Source organism: Lucilia sericata, unplaced genomic scaffold, assembly GCF_015586225.1.
Source record: "Lucilia sericata isolate MDLA Ls3-8-SP2 unplaced genomic scaffold, ASM1558622v1 Contig000755F_arrow, whole genome shotgun sequence".
NCBI lineage: Eukaryota > Metazoa > Arthropoda > Insecta > Diptera > Calliphoridae > Lucilia > Lucilia sericata.
Genome location: NW_023994752.1, coordinates 162,073 through 177,096, shown reverse-complemented (window position 1 = coordinate 177,096; position 15,024 = coordinate 162,073). Strand labels below are relative to the sequence as shown.

Sequence of the window (15,024 nt, the reverse complement as noted above, 5' to 3'; positions counted from 1 at the left end):
AAACCTTGCAAATTTTGTGACATTATTTAATTAAACTGCTTTATCGATTTAAATGTCATTGAAAATAAACAAAAAAAAGCTGTCAGCTGAAGTTTTTTTTTATTATTATTGTAAAAAGTGAGAAATAAATTATTTACACAAAATTTCAACCTATAAATAAACAACTTCAATTAATTTTACCAAAATGGCTGATAATGAAAACGAAACTTCACAAACTGCAGCAGATAAAGAAAAGGATAATAAAAGTCAGTAAACAGTTTATTCTAAACAAAATTAAATTATTAACTTTAAGGATTTTTTATCTAGTTTGTATACTCCTAAATGCTACGGGCAATGTACCCATTATCAAGAAACGCACTTGGACGGTAGACCCCTACAAAACCGTTAGCTGGATACAAAAGTTTATACACAAATATTTGAAATTAGATCCCTCGGAACAAATTGTAAGTAAAGTTTTATTTTTTGCTGACCAATGTTTATATCTAAATTATTTATTGCAGTTTTTATATGTTAATCAAACTTTTGCGCCAGCTCCCGATCAAATTATTAAGAATTTATATGATTGTCACGGTACTAATGGTAAATTGGTTTTATATTACTGTAAAAACCAAGCCTGGGGATAAATCGATTTTATGTGTCACTCACCACCATATTCTCTTAAAAATATTTAACCAAAAAGTCAACATTATTTTTTTCTTTCTAATTTATATTTACATAAGGCATTTAATTAATAATAACATATTATTAAATTATTAAAAAACAAATACCTATACTTTTTTAGTTTCAAGTTTTATTTATTTTTCAACAATAGTTGTTTCTGCACTTTAATTAAACTAAAGATAATGTAATTTCATTGAATCGTAGCGACCCATATATTAATTGCTGAGAGTTTAATCACCACGCAAATCTTCCAATTCATCAGCAGCTTCCTTGGAAATTCTGTGATATTTGGCAATGACGGGCCTGTAGTAGTAGGCTTGGTAATCGTTACGTTCGGACATTTTAGCACGAATTTTCTCTTCAAGTAGTCTGCAAATAAATTTGAGTTAATTAGGTTTTAGAATAAACTATTAAATGGAATCAATGGACTAATTAAGCCAATGTTATGACGTTTTAAATAAGAACGGTTGGTAGGCAGTTTGTTGTTTTAATTCACCCATAAATACATGCTATTCTGTGTGACAATAAGGAGAAAGGACATGCATTTTTAAATATGTATTTGTCACAGAATTTATGTTCAATGGGTGAATTAACAGCAGATGAATAAATTTGTTATATGATTTATTAATTCGATTTTTATGTACCTGATTTGAGCTTTCTCATCTTCTTCATAAAGGAAATGTAAGTTTTTCTCATATTCCTGTTGTGGACTAGGGAACATGTAGCGGGCAATGAAGCGAGAAATTGGGTGCTGCAAAGGAAGACATAATCAAGAATTAAAATTAGAATATATTAGTTACTAGATTTATGTCGCTGTTGTACCAGAAACATAAGGAAGAAGTTAAGATTCTATAAGAAAAAATAATTAGTTGGGGTTGTCATAGAATCCAATGATTGACAGAACAAAAAAATACATATGCCTCATAAAATCTTATGTTATTGCTTTTTTGTGCGATAAAAAATAGAATTCTATATCCAAAAAAAACGGACAAAATCGGATTTCTGTATCCCAATGTATGTTTTTTCAAATAATATTTCCACAATGATTGGATTCTATGACAACCCCATTTTATCGTCATTAAATGTCGAAAATGTTCTCAAAGCGGATTAACGGTTCTTTGATCTATATATCTATCTTATGTAGAATCTGGCTGTATCCACCTTTTTCGAATTTTAACAACTTTAAACTTCATAACAAAACAATATATTACCTTATGGTATTCCCAGTGTTTAGGCTCATAATCGGCTGGAATTTCATGCAATTGAGCTGGACCAATGAAAATGTTGCAGTACATGACCAGAGCAGTAATGGGTAAAACACCCAACATCACATAAAAGTGCAATAAATCCTTAAATTTATTCCATTGGAAACGGGAGGGCTGTACAATCATATGATGGTGACCACCGCTCATTTGACGCAATTGCAATTGAACAGCTATTAAAAACAAAAAAAAAATAAATTATTTTTCTTTTATTCCTCCAAGTTGCGTAATGTCAATTTCAGTGCACAAACTTTTCATCAAAATTACACTGCAAACTTACCATTTTTTACAGCTGGTGTTTGCAAAATAGTACGATATTTGGCTAATTGAGCCGCTGGACGTACAATAGAACTCCAACTGACCATTTTTGTTGAAAATTTATCACGTTAAAATCGGTTTAAAAACGTGAATACAAAAATTTCTTTTTACCAAAAGTAAAAATACTAAAATGTCAGTGTCAAAATTTCTGGAAGAGGGAAAGAAGACAAAAACAATTGTGACATTAAGTCGATAAAACAGGTTATATAGTAACACTGCATTATCTGTTAATGTTACTATTAGAAAAACAATGACAAAATTGACATTTTCTATGTAAATACAATTAATTTAATAAATTTATATGATAATTTGAAATAATTATAAATTAGATTAAATTATAAAAATATTTTAAGTGAATATTAATTTATTCTATCTAAAGCAAAAAATAATGCGTAATATGAAAATATATTCGCGTTTTCCAATGGTCATACCTCCCTACACTAAAAATCTATAGCACTAAACCAAACAGCTGTTAGTAAACAGCACCCTATAAAAAATATATTAGTTTTTACATATGGATGTTGATTTCATCAGTACGGTACTGAAATAAACAATAATATATATATTAAATTTATTTAACTTAAGTTATATTCCTTAAAGTTAAGTTATATATCTCTTAAACTTTTAGAAAGTATTTACTTATTATCAATTGATTTTAGTATTTGATTTTAAAAGTATTTCCAAACAGAGATTGTCTATAATTGTTAAGAAATCTCTTTAGAAAAATACAATATCTTCGCCTTAGAATGTATTGAAATATAGGGCATTCACAAGTCCATTATACTGACATTTTAAGTTAATTTGTGATTTTGCTTTGTTTCTTATCGCCGGTACTTGTGTTACCTTTAATTATAAAATATTCATTCGTACGATTGGTTTTAAATTCCACTAAAAATGGCCTCACGTTTGCGTCATTTAAATCCCAAGAAGACTCTGTTTCTTTTCTGTGACATCCAGGAAAAATTTCGTCCTGGCATGCCATTATTTGATAATTTTATACAAAATTCCAATAAATTAGTAAGTAGAAGAGAATATTCCAGTAACTGTCGTTGATTATATCATCTTATATCTAAAGTAATAATTTATATGTAAATTATTAATTAATAGACTAAAGCTGGCAAAGAATTGGGTATACCTTTGATTGTTACCGAACACTATCCCGAACGTTTGGGCCACAGTGTTAAGGATATTGATATTAGCCATGCTAAAGCCGTCATAAGCAAGACTCGTTTTAGTATGTTGGTACCGGAATTGGACGCTAAAATGAAGGAGATTTTTGGCGACAAACCTGATGATGTTGTACTGTATGGTTTAGAGGTATTTTTACGATAATAATAATGAATAATATTACTCTAATGTTTTGTAAATACTTTTTTTAGTCCCACATTTGTGTTGAACAAACTGCCATGGATCTTTTGGAACGCAACATAAGAGTTTCTTTGGTAGCCGATTGTGTGTGTTCTCGTTTGAAACAAGATCGTGATTTGGCTTTGGAACGTTTCCGTGCAGCTGGTTGCAATGTTACTACCAGTGAAAGTGTTATTTTCGATTTATTGCGTGATAAAAATCATCCTAAATTCGATATTGTGCGTAAATTTGTCAATAACCCATCGGCTGATATGGAATTATCTTTATCGGCAACCAATTCCAAATTGTAAATATTTTCTTGAAAAAATTGTTTTAAGGTAATGAAAGTTTTGTTGCATTTTGTAAATTGAAATATGTATGTGTATCAAATTTGTTTAATTTGTTTATTAATAAAATTTTAAATTTTTGCTGAACGTAAATAAAATGCTTATTTGAACATAACGGGGATAAAGTCGTTAAGCTGTATGGCCACACGTCAACATTTTGAAGAAAATTTGTTTGTGCTAGTAAAATATACCAGCAATCATAAAGTAGATTAGAATAAATAATGAAATTTCGAAATTTTAGTGAAATTTCAAATTCTTAGTCAAATTTTGAATTCGTAACAAAATTTTTGATTTAATTTAATTAAAAATTCGTTCTTTCATGGAAAATAAAATTGACTAGTGAAATTAGATTTGGCTATACTTCCCCTTCTTTAATATACAACTCTGCACAGGTTATACTGGCATACTTTGACATTTCTCTTTACTCCAATTTCAGTTCATTTGTAATCAAAATAAAAACCCAAACACGTGTGAAAATAAATACTACAGAAGTTTATTAAAAATTATCGAGAAAATATTAAATATATTTTTAAATAAATCAAAATGAGTAGAAATCTTTTTGATGATAGTGATGATAATTTGGAAGAGGATAATTTTCAAATAAAAACAAATGAAAATTTTGCCAAAAGTTATAATACTTTAAGAAAAAAAGAATTATTGCAAAAATGTAAGTGAAAAATGATTTTTAATTTTAGGAGAAATTTTTTAATATTCTGTATGTATTTCTTTAGTTAAAGACAAAGGTTTAGATGTCTCTGAGTCTGATTCTGATGATTCAGATTCGTCGGAAGAGGATGAAGTATTGGATCCTTCGTTCGATCAAGATTTTTTAAAAACCTTGGCTTCGTTGAAAAGTAAAGATCCTGCTATCTATGATAAAAATACCAAATTCTTTAAACAGGAGGAAAATGATGAGGATGATTCCGCTGGAGAAGAAGGCAAGAGTAATAAGGAAAAGAAATCTAAGCCAGTAACTTTGAAGGATTATGAAAGAAAGATTATTTTAGAAAAGGGCGGTAAATTTGTGGATGGTAAGTGGCAGCACGAATTGAAATAAAACATTTTGTTAATAGCTATACTTTGAACAGATTCCGATGAAGATGATGAGGAAAAAGAAGCTGTACAACGTCCTTTCTCACCCACAGTGGTAGAAGAAGAACGCCGTCTAAAAGCTGAATTCAAAAAAGTCATGAATCAAGAAGATGATTCAGAGGAAGAAGAATTTGGTGGAATTTTCAAAAAACGTGAAAAAACCAAAGCAGAGAAAGATAAAGAAGAGGAAGATTATCTTAAATGGTTAGCAGGCAAAAAGGATACTATACAAGAGGAGGTTAAAGAAAAACTAGAGCCTTTGAAAAAATACTGGAGTAATGATAAATTACCTTCTAGTGAAAAGTTTCTCAGAGATTATGTGCTTAACAAAGGCTACACAGAGGCCAGTAACTACAATGAAATACCCACTTATGAAGAAATTGTAGGCGATAATGCTCCCCTGTCGGAGGATGAAGAAGAATTGGAAAAACAGGCGGAATTTGAACAGAAATTCAATTTCCGATATGAAGAACCAGATCAAGAATTCATTAAACGTTATCCACGTACCATTGAAAGTTCGCTGAGAGTGGCAGATGAGAAGCGTAAGAAGAAAAGACAAGAGACTAAAGAACGTAAACTGCAAGAAAAAGAGCAAAAAATGAAAGAGCTGGAAATGGTAAAGGAAATGAAACGTAAAGAGATACAGGAAAAAATTGAAAAATTAAAAATGGTCACAGGCAATGATGAGTTAGGCTTTAAGGATGACGACTTAGAAGAAGATTTTGATCCCGAGGCACATGATCGCCGAATGCAAGAACTTTTCAATGATGAATACTATCAGGTGGATGAGGGTGAGGAGAAACCTGAATGTCCCTCAGATATAGACGAATTGAAAGTGGAGGATTGGGATAATTATGATCCACATAATGATGGTGATACGGGAGGTTATGATTATGAAGACAACAATGATCCTCATTGTGAAGATGAAGATTTTATTATGGATTGTGATTATGATCCCAGTAAGGCAAAAGAAGAATTACAAAAGGAGCTCATAGAAAATACCAGAAAACGTAGAGGCGGTCGCAAAGGTAGACGAGATCGTTTTATGGAAATCATTAAAGCGGAAAAGCCGGTATTCGATCCTGAGGATGAGAAGACCTATGGAGAGTATATAGATGAATACTACAAGCTCGATTGTGAGGATATTATAGGAGATACACCCTGTCGTTTTAAGTATGTGGAAACTACACCAAATGATTTTGGTTTAACTATAGAAGAGGTGAGATTTGAATTAATTTAATCATATATAAAGTAATTTCACATTTACATTTATTTTTAGATACTGTTGGCTAAAAATAAAGAACTTAATCAATGGGCCAGTCTTAAGAAAGCCATACAAATACGTCCCGATCAAGTGGAGAAGAAAGAACAAAGACTTTATAAACTTAAAGCTAAAAATGAGGAACTAAAACGCAAAATATTTAAAAGTTTATATGGAGAGGGGTAATTAGATTAATAAGTTTAATTTTTTTTTTATAATATAAACTTTTTTTTTTAATATAGATCTGATAATGAAAATGAGGAAACTGAACCTGAACGAACAAAAGAACCAACTACATCAAATGCTGAAACTGCTGCAGCAAATACTACTGCAGACAATCAGCCGGGAGAATCTAAAAAGGCCAAGAAAAGGAGAAAGCGTAAAGCTCAAAATGCACAAGCTGCTGCACAAACTTCCGCCGGTGAGGAAACCCAAACAAATGTTGGCATTAAAGAAGAAAATACCTCAAATGCGGATGAAACTGTAGCCAAAAAAGCTAAAATTGAAGATAAAACCAAACTTAATGAAACAATTAATGGCCAACAGCCAGCAGAAACGGCCACAGAGGCGGCTAAAAAGAAAAAGAAGAAAAATAAAAAGAAACCACAAAGCCAGAATCAAAATAGTGCGGCAAACAGTGAGGGTCCTCAAATATCAACTACTAGTACTGCCAATACAAACTCTAATAAAGACAATGAAAAAGTTAACAATCCATTTAATAAAGGTGTTGCTACAAACAAACAAACGAATAATGTTGAAACTAAAAACTTTAATAAAAATTCTCAAAAAGCAAATAATGCACCAAACGCTAACAAACCTGCTGCCAAGAACAATCCATTTGCTAAAGGCTCTAAACAATTGAATAATTCTACGGAAGGGGTTGGTTCCTTGCCTCCTTTGCGTAAAAATATACCCAAAACAAAAACCTTTAATGGCAAATTTAGCACCAATGATAAATTCAAATCTAAATTCCAAAACAAAAAGCCATTTAATGGTAAACCGAAACAGAATTCTAAAGGAGATGGTAAAGATATAAGTGATGAACGTTTAAAGGCTTACGGTATTAATCCCAGAAAATTCCATAAAAAACAAAAGTATGGAAATAATCAATCATAAAAAATATGATCTTTAGTTTTAGCTGTAGAAATGTATGTATAAATGTGTTATATATATTTAAATAAAAAATAATTATGTAAATAATTTAAAATTTAACGTATCTACAATGTTGTGAGTGCAATAAAACAAGAATTAGTTTTTATATTAGGAAAATTTATTATACTTTACTTGTTTAAAAGATATTTAGCTGATTATGTTTAAAAACATGTTTTAAAACAAAGATTAATTTTCGTTTACAAGAATTATAGAAAAAAATGAAAAAAATATTTGAAAATCCAGTTTACATTAAAAAAATATATACGTATATAGTTTTGATCTTGTATAGTTCAAAGACGACAATTTTTTTTTTATTTAAACGACACTTACATTACGAAAACTTTCTCAATCTTTGGTGTAGAGAATTTTGTATTAGTTATGGGGCAAACAACCACACCATTTTCCTTAGTAATTTGTGGTATGGCCAACTGACCAAAGATTTGACCATTGGGTAACATCATGGGTAAATTATGTTCATTTAACGGTAAACCTGTTATTCTACAAATTAAACGACTTTGCACACAGTGTGAATATGGCAAATTTGTAGCAATCTTATTGAAATCTTCTTGACAAACGGGACAGTTTAAATTCTTACAATTGGTTGAGAAACATTGTGGTGTCTTCAGAGATGATAGGCCTGCCTGTACAGCAATGCTGAGTAAAGATTGTGATGATATCTGAAACAAACGATAATTTTCATTGCGAAACTTCAAGACCAAATCCTTCCAACGACTATAATCAAATAGACTTCTATAGGGTTCAATGGTGGTATTCGGTTGGTAGGCCAATAGAGCCATACATTCGCAAATTTCCTTAATTTGGGTTTTTTCAAAAGCCGGAAAGTGTTTTCTGGCATGTATCACCGCCTCAGTTCTCAAATCTTTGCGTACAAGCTCCACAAATTCCTGTACACGTAAATTAAACTCTATGTTGGAATTAATTCTTCTTAGTTTGGATTTATTATCCATACACCATAGAATACATTTAGTAGTTTTAAAACTTAAGAGATCTTCTTCAACTTCGCGTGAGGTATGGAAAATATCCAAATTCGTTAGATGCCTTATATCCGAATGATTGGATAAACGATTTGCTGTTTCGTAGTAACCCAATCTAAGTAGGTGTTCTATGACCATACGATCCATACGCATACGTTTCCATTGATCGATTGAAGCATGCCATATTTCCATATCAGAACTGGATTCTGGTTGGGCAATGCCTTTAAGATGTCCCAATTTCTTTTTGCATACATAGGCAGCATTTAGTTCTTCGTTAATACTTTCCTCTGATTTGCGTTTTAAAACCTGCAAGCGCTGTACTACATTTCCAACCATTTTACTAACATCAGATACGGTAGGATGTATGGTTAGGGCTTTTTCTACATCTCGGGAAATATTTTGTATTTGATCAACTTCTCTATCGATTGTCTTTTGAGCTACCCTAAATTTTTTATTAATTATCTCATAGGGAACTTTTAGAGTTGAGTGTTCTAGGGATTTAATTTCCGACATTTTGATGGTTTCAGTAAGCTGGGCGCATCTAATGTTTTCTGAAAGTAGATGGGACAATATATAAGTAGATATATTAGGTATATAGATAGATACAAATAATTATAGATAAAAACAAAGCAGAATGGACGCATTTCGCCTGTATATTTGATGTCACTCCTAATCATCTACTAAACTCCAAAGATTCTCAGATGATTGATTTGTATTGGGGCTATGTTAAAATATGTACCAAAAAGCAAAATATTTTGAACATTTTAGAAATCAGTTTTATCGATTGCCAGATACCTACATGGTATTCAATTGGAAAGTTTAACACGCAGTTTAAACAATTAAAACAAAATTAAGAAAGAGCAGTAATATGACAAAATATTATCAAAATAAGTACTATATATTAATATCAAGAAAACCTATAGTACAAACTGGGATAGCTATAAAGGTTTTATTAAAATATTAGCGACTATTAAATTCTTTACAAGGATAAACAAAAAATTTGTGTCAATAAACTAGCCTTGTCATAATTATCTTCTTTATTTCTTTTCGCTATCTTACTTTTGTTGCTTTTGCAATTTATATTAATTTGAACTTTAAAATATAAATAATATAATAAATAATTAAAAAACTATAAACAAAATGTAGTTGTTGTAGAAAAATTGATAATTACTGCGTTAATTCTCTGTCTGGTTTATCTTGTATTTCTTTGTTTTTATAAAATTGGAGAAATGCCAGCTAGGGCTGGGGAATTTGTTTGAGTATTTGGGTACTCAGTATTTTAAGGCAATGAGTATTTATTGGAAAGAGAATATGTTATATTTTAAAAAACAAGCAAGTAATTCTATACAAATTGGCATGAATTCAAAGAACTTCGATTTAATTATAGAACGAAAATAGTTTAAATATACAATTTTTAAATAGTTTTATGATTAATAAACGGTTAACCAAAGAAAATATTAAGTAATCAAGATTTTAAATAATTTGTTGCACTATTTTTGATGTAAATAAACAAACTCTTATTTTGCTCAGTTGTATACAAAGTATGTATGAAAAAACTGTAAACTAATTTTGAATTTACATAAAAATTTACAGTATTGTAATTAAAATCAAAACTATGAAATCGTATTAAATAATATAATTTCTTAAAATAAAAGAAATATAATCAATGTTAAGATATGTTTATTATTTTGGTACTTTTTCAATATGGTAACACTTTTTGTGACAAATGATAAACAAAGAATGTATGGAAAGAGAGAGAATGATATGACATTGACTATTTTTTAGACAGCTGTTTAATGCATTTTTAATTAAAATCTCGTCAAAAATTGTTTATATTTTCATCGCAAATTATTGTTTTGTTTTTTTAAAAAAGTGTTTGAAATATTCTAAAAATAGATTAGTAATATCTGTGTTTGTGTACATAATTATGTTAAAATGAATTCTTTGCGTGATAGCTTAGCTAGTATACCGGGTGCGGTTACGAATTTTATCAGTGACACAGCATCGGTAGCCTCCAGTTATATACCCATTAATGTAGGATTTCAAGGACAAAATGATACAACTTCCACAGATTCCACCACCGAATCTCTTAATAGTTTTAATGAAATGGACAGCAGTTCGACGGGAGCAGTTTTAATAAGTGAAAAATCTTTACCCATACCAGCGTCATTGATCAAAGAACAATGGCGTTTGATATTTACCTCCGATGCTAGTGAACAAGATCTTATGGAGGCCATAAATCATTGTAAAGACTTGGTCTTAATATCCGAAGAAAATAGTGAAGAACGTCGTTGGTTGGTTAGGCATTTAGTAGATTTGCGCTATTCTTTGGAAGAATTGTTGGAGGCCAAAAATGATAAGGTGGAAGTGGGTCCTTCGGTAAAAACGGTAGTGGGTCATCACTTTGCGGCTCGTCAGAAAGGGGTGGGCAAAGGTTTGCCCCTACCCACAGCACGCAATTATTGTGATCATTGTACGGGCATAATTTGGAGTGTAGTACAGGCTTCCTATCAGTGCTCCGATTGTCGTTATATGGTACATCAGAAATGCCTAGACAGTGTGGTGAGAGTATGTGCTCATGTTATAGCATCCGAAAGGCAATATCCTATTTTAGACATTTGCCCGGAAATCGGTTTAGCGGCCCAACGATATAAGTGCACCGAATGTCGCACTTTATTAAACTTTAGTAAGTAGATGGAAAATAATAATTGTTGTGTCTTCATTTGTATGTTTTTTTGTTTAATTTCATGTTAATTTAGCTCCCTACTACACCACATAATGTTTTGGCAAAATAACCAAACATGGTATTTGACATTCATGCTTTCTATGTGTTTTTTTTTAATATTTTAGCCAATTAACTAAGTATCTTTTTCTTTTTTTTTCCAGAAAATTCCTGGATTGAACCTCGCTTATGTGATTACACGGGTTTATACTATTGTCCCTCTTGTCATTGGAATGATTCGTGTATTATTCCCGCCCGTGTTGTTCACAATTGGGATTTTGTTCCACGCAAAGTGTCTCGTTCAGCTTTACAGGAAATTCAACTATTTCTCGATAAACCCTTAATAAGACTTGAAGATGCTAATCCCAAGTTGTTTGTTTTCTTGGAGAAATTAGCCTCCTTGAAAAAATTGCGACAGAATTTGGTATATATGCGTAAATATTTGTCTGAATGTCGCCAGGCCGTTGAGGAAAAGTTACTGGAAACGCAAATTGGTAAGTCAGTTTTATTCTAAGTTTTGTATTTATTGAAAAGTCTAAGAAATTTAAGCAGGGAGTGGGTATTGTAGAAGAAGCATGCCAATTACATTTTTGTATTTTAAATTTTTTTTAATGAAATATTCTTATCTTCAATGTGAATATACTTCTTGGTAATTAATGACCAAGGAATATGATTAAATTAGTAATATATTCTTCTTATTGCGTTTTAAATGAAGATTTAAGAGTCAATTGAATTTCTACTTATTTCTATAAAACAAACGAATTTGTAAAAAAAAACTTTACACTAAGGATTGTCATTGTATTGGTTTAATGAAAAGCTGTTTTATCCGTTTTATGTTCGATCTAAAATTCAATACTTTATGGAACAAAAATCAATTATATTGAATTTGTTAGACCCAAGTCAGATGGGTTATAGGATGATATAGAAACTATGAACTATCCCTACTACCTTACAATCATCTGTTTCCATATTGGGCGATCTGCTAGCTGAAACAATAGGTCACATATTGGACGACTTACTTTTACAGGCCAAAAATAGAAAACCCAGAAGATTAAAATAGTAGTCCTCGAAAAAATATAAAAATTTAACTTCTTTCATGATTCGTTTTTTAATTTTATATAATTTAAAAGTTTGAAAATTAGTGAATTAGTGAACTTGCAAAAAGAGATAAAAATGTGAAGAAATAAAAATTGAAAAATAAAAGTAATGTCTTACAGTTCTCTTAACAAAAAAATGTTCCCCTTTTAAAACAACAAAAATCTAGTGAAAGGCCAAATACTAAGAACAGAATATTAAAAAGTGAACGATTAGAATGTAAAACTATTCTTAATAAAATCAGTTTAATTTATCATATCACCTCTTTACTCCTTCCTATAGGTTTCCGTCGACATCTCATACAATCAAATGAATTCTATTCGATTAATGATCTGGAACAGGCTGAAAACGGTACATTAGGCGAACATTTACATAAAGTTTACAATTGTTTCGACAAACATATACGCAATTGTTCGATGTGCACTGCTAAAGCATATATCTGTGAAATTTGCAGCAATAATGAAGTAATATTTCCATTCGATGATGGCTGTATTATATGTGATAAATGTAATTCTATATATCATCGTGTTTGTATGACGCGAAAAAATATGATTTGTCCTAAGTGTGTACGTGTCCAGGAACGTCGCATACAAAGGGAATTAATGGTGGAAAAATATATAAATTCCAATGATCCCGAAAAGGTTTTAAGTGACGATAATGATGGTGATGAGGAAGATTGAGGGTGCAATTAATATTATTTATGTAATTTTAGTGGTAAAATACAATTTTATTAGGTTTAAATGTGACTATGTATATACAATTATATTATTTTTTAATAAATAAAAATATATTTTTAATAAAGTGAGATTTTCATTTAAGCATCACTTATAAAATTCAGAAACATTATGAAAAATTTTATTGTTTCATACATATCTTCTAATATTTCTCCCTTGCATTAGGAAAACGAATGTTTGACCTTTCAAAATATACTGTTCATTTCACTCAATGTCATTCGTAGAATTTATCGATATAAATTCGTCCTTAAAAGTCTAATAAAAGAATTACTGAAGTAACTTCTAAAGTACTCACCCAACTTTAACTTCGAATAATGTTGGCGTTACTATGGTTTGTGTGCTAGATATTTCCTTATAGGGGTAAATTATCTGAGAATTTTTATTTGTAAAAAAAATAAACATTTCTTATTCGAAGAATTTCTTGTAAGGGTGTATAATATACAGATATTCGATATTTTTGTAAATGGGTTTTATATATTGCTAAAAGTAAAATTAAGCCTGAATTGTTACTGTGAATGAGAAACTATTTCAGGTACATATCACCTTAATATAAAAAAACGATAAAAATAAAAAGAATAGATATGATGATAATAGATATAATATAGATAGATAATAGATAGCTCGTATAGCTATCTAGATATCACGCTTAGATTGATTAGATAGATAGATAATGATCGAGAAAATCTCGATATAGATAGATAGATTAGTCGATTATATGCTAATAGATATCGATCGCTGATAGCTATGTGATAGATAGTTAGTATAGATGTAGACTAGTAGATGATAGATAGTATATGGCTCGGTAGATGATAGATAGATAGATAGATAGATAGAGAGAGAGATAGATAGATATAGATAGAGAGATAGATAGATAGATAGATAGATAGATAGATAGATAGATAGATAGATAGATAGATAGATAGATAGATAGATAGATAGATAGATAGATAGATAGATAGATAGATAGATAGATAGATAGATAGATAGATAGATAGATAGATAGATAGATAGATAGATAGATAGATAGATAGATAGATAGATAGAGATAGAAGATAGATAGATAGATAGATAGATAGATAGATAGATAGATAGATAGATAGATAGATAGATAGATAGATAGATAGATAGATAGATGATAGATAGATAGATAGATAGATAGATAGATAGATAGATAGATAGATAGATAGATAGATAGATAGATAGATAGATAGATAGATAGATAGATAGATAGATAGATAGATAGATAGATAGATAGATAGATAGATAGATAGATAGATAGATAGATAGATAGATAGATAGATAGATAGATAGATAGATAGATAGATAGATAGATAGATAGATAGATAGATAGATAGATAGATAGATAGATAGATAGAGAGATAGATAGATAGATAGATAGATAGATAGATAGATAGATAGATAGATAGATAGATAGATAGATAGATAGATAGATAGATAGATAGATAGATAGATAGATAGATAGATGATAGATAGATAGATAGATAGATAGTAGATAGATAGATAGATAGATAGATAGATAGATAGAGAGATAGATAGATAGATAGATAGATAGATAGATAGATAGATAGATAGATAGATAGATAGATAGATAGATAGATAGATAGATGGATAGATAGATAGATAGATAGATAGATAGATAGATAGATAGATAGATAGATAGATAGATAGATAGATAGATAGATAGATAGATAGACACACAGATAGATCAAATATCTCTGATATCATAAAGTCTACACTTTTTTTAATTTGAGTTTTTTGGAATTTTTCTCTTACCGAATGTCAAGGTCCCCTTACTATTTTACTTACTACTACTTTAGGGACCAATGCATGTGGTTCAAATTTAAAACATAAACTCGACAATCGGACAAATCCTTTCGATTTAAAAAAATTGTGAAAAAAATTTGCCAAGTTTCAGTGTTGTGGTAGTAAAATGCTTAGTACACTACCCTCAACTCTAGAAATACGATTTTTTCTTTAATCTTTAACATATAAAAAAATAACAAAACACAGACAGCAAA

General features: G+C 30.1%; 6 protein-coding genes across 7 annotated transcripts; 4 read left to right on the top strand and 2 right to left on the bottom strand.

Annotated features, from left to right (window-relative positions):
• Positions 1–50: 50 nt before the first annotated feature.
• On the top strand, positions 51–772 carry LOC119607843 (autophagy protein 12-like). The gene is made up of 3 exons (XM_037961951.1): positions 51–245; positions 307–443; positions 501–772. The coding sequence occupies exons 1-3, from the start codon at positions 185–187 to the stop codon at positions 621–623; spliced, it is 321 nt and encodes a 106-aa protein (XP_037817879.1). The 5' UTR covers positions 51–184; the 3' UTR covers positions 624–772.
• On the bottom strand, positions 771–2,477 carry LOC119607842 (NADH dehydrogenase [ubiquinone] 1 beta subcomplex subunit 5, mitochondrial). Its single transcript, XM_037961950.1, has 4 exons — positions 2,203–2,477; positions 1,872–2,095; positions 1,305–1,411; positions 771–1,029 (listed from the first exon to the last, which is right to left on the bottom strand). The coding sequence occupies exons 1-4, from the start codon at positions 2,285–2,287 to the stop codon at positions 891–893; spliced, it is 555 nt and encodes a 184-aa protein (XP_037817878.1). The 5' UTR covers positions 2,288–2,477; the 3' UTR covers positions 771–890.
• Positions 2,478–3,029: 552 nt separating this feature from the next.
• On the top strand, positions 3,030–3,999 carry LOC119607865 (isochorismatase domain-containing protein 1). The gene is made up of 3 exons (XM_037961975.1): positions 3,030–3,257; positions 3,348–3,557; positions 3,620–3,999. The coding sequence occupies exons 1-3, from the start codon at positions 3,135–3,137 to the stop codon at positions 3,896–3,898; spliced, it is 612 nt and encodes a 203-aa protein (XP_037817903.1). The 5' UTR covers positions 3,030–3,134; the 3' UTR covers positions 3,899–3,999.
• Positions 4,000–4,377: 378 nt separating this feature from the next.
• LOC119607838 (protein KRI1 homolog) lies at positions 4,378–7,501 on the top strand. Its single transcript, XM_037961946.1, has 5 exons — positions 4,378–4,601; positions 4,666–4,965; positions 5,023–6,245; positions 6,306–6,469; positions 6,530–7,501. Exons 1-5 carry the CDS (start codon positions 4,478–4,480, stop codon positions 7,401–7,403), a joined length of 2,685 nt encoding a protein of 894 aa, XP_037817874.1. The 5' UTR covers positions 4,378–4,477; the 3' UTR covers positions 7,404–7,501.
• A 50-nt stretch (positions 7,502–7,551) lies between these two features.
• LOC119607839 (E3 ubiquitin-protein transferase MAEA) lies at positions 7,552–9,717 on the bottom strand. 2 transcript variants are annotated; one of them, XM_037961947.1, is made up of 2 exons: positions 9,606–9,717; positions 7,552–8,985 (listed from the first exon to the last, which is right to left on the bottom strand). In XM_037961947.1, exon 2 carries the CDS (start codon positions 8,945–8,947, stop codon positions 7,766–7,768), a length of 1,182 nt encoding a protein of 393 aa, XP_037817875.1. In that variant the 5' UTR covers positions 8,948–8,985; positions 9,606–9,717; the 3' UTR covers positions 7,552–7,765. The 2 variants fall into 2 exon arrangements, with proteins under 2 accessions (XP_037817875.1, XP_037817876.1); XM_037961948.1 differs by lacking the exon at positions 9,606–9,717 and adding an exon at positions 9,494–9,526 and having other exon boundaries at positions 7,555–8,985.
• A 484-nt stretch (positions 9,718–10,201) lies between these two features.
• LOC119607854 (differentially expressed in FDCP 8 homolog) lies at positions 10,202–13,039 on the top strand. Its single transcript, XM_037961964.1, has 3 exons — positions 10,202–11,120; positions 11,321–11,650; positions 12,534–13,039. Exons 1-3 carry the CDS (start codon positions 10,370–10,372, stop codon positions 12,929–12,931), a joined length of 1,479 nt encoding a protein of 492 aa, XP_037817892.1. The 5' UTR covers positions 10,202–10,369; the 3' UTR covers positions 12,932–13,039.
• The last annotated feature ends 1,985 nt before the right edge of the window (positions 13,040–15,024 follow it).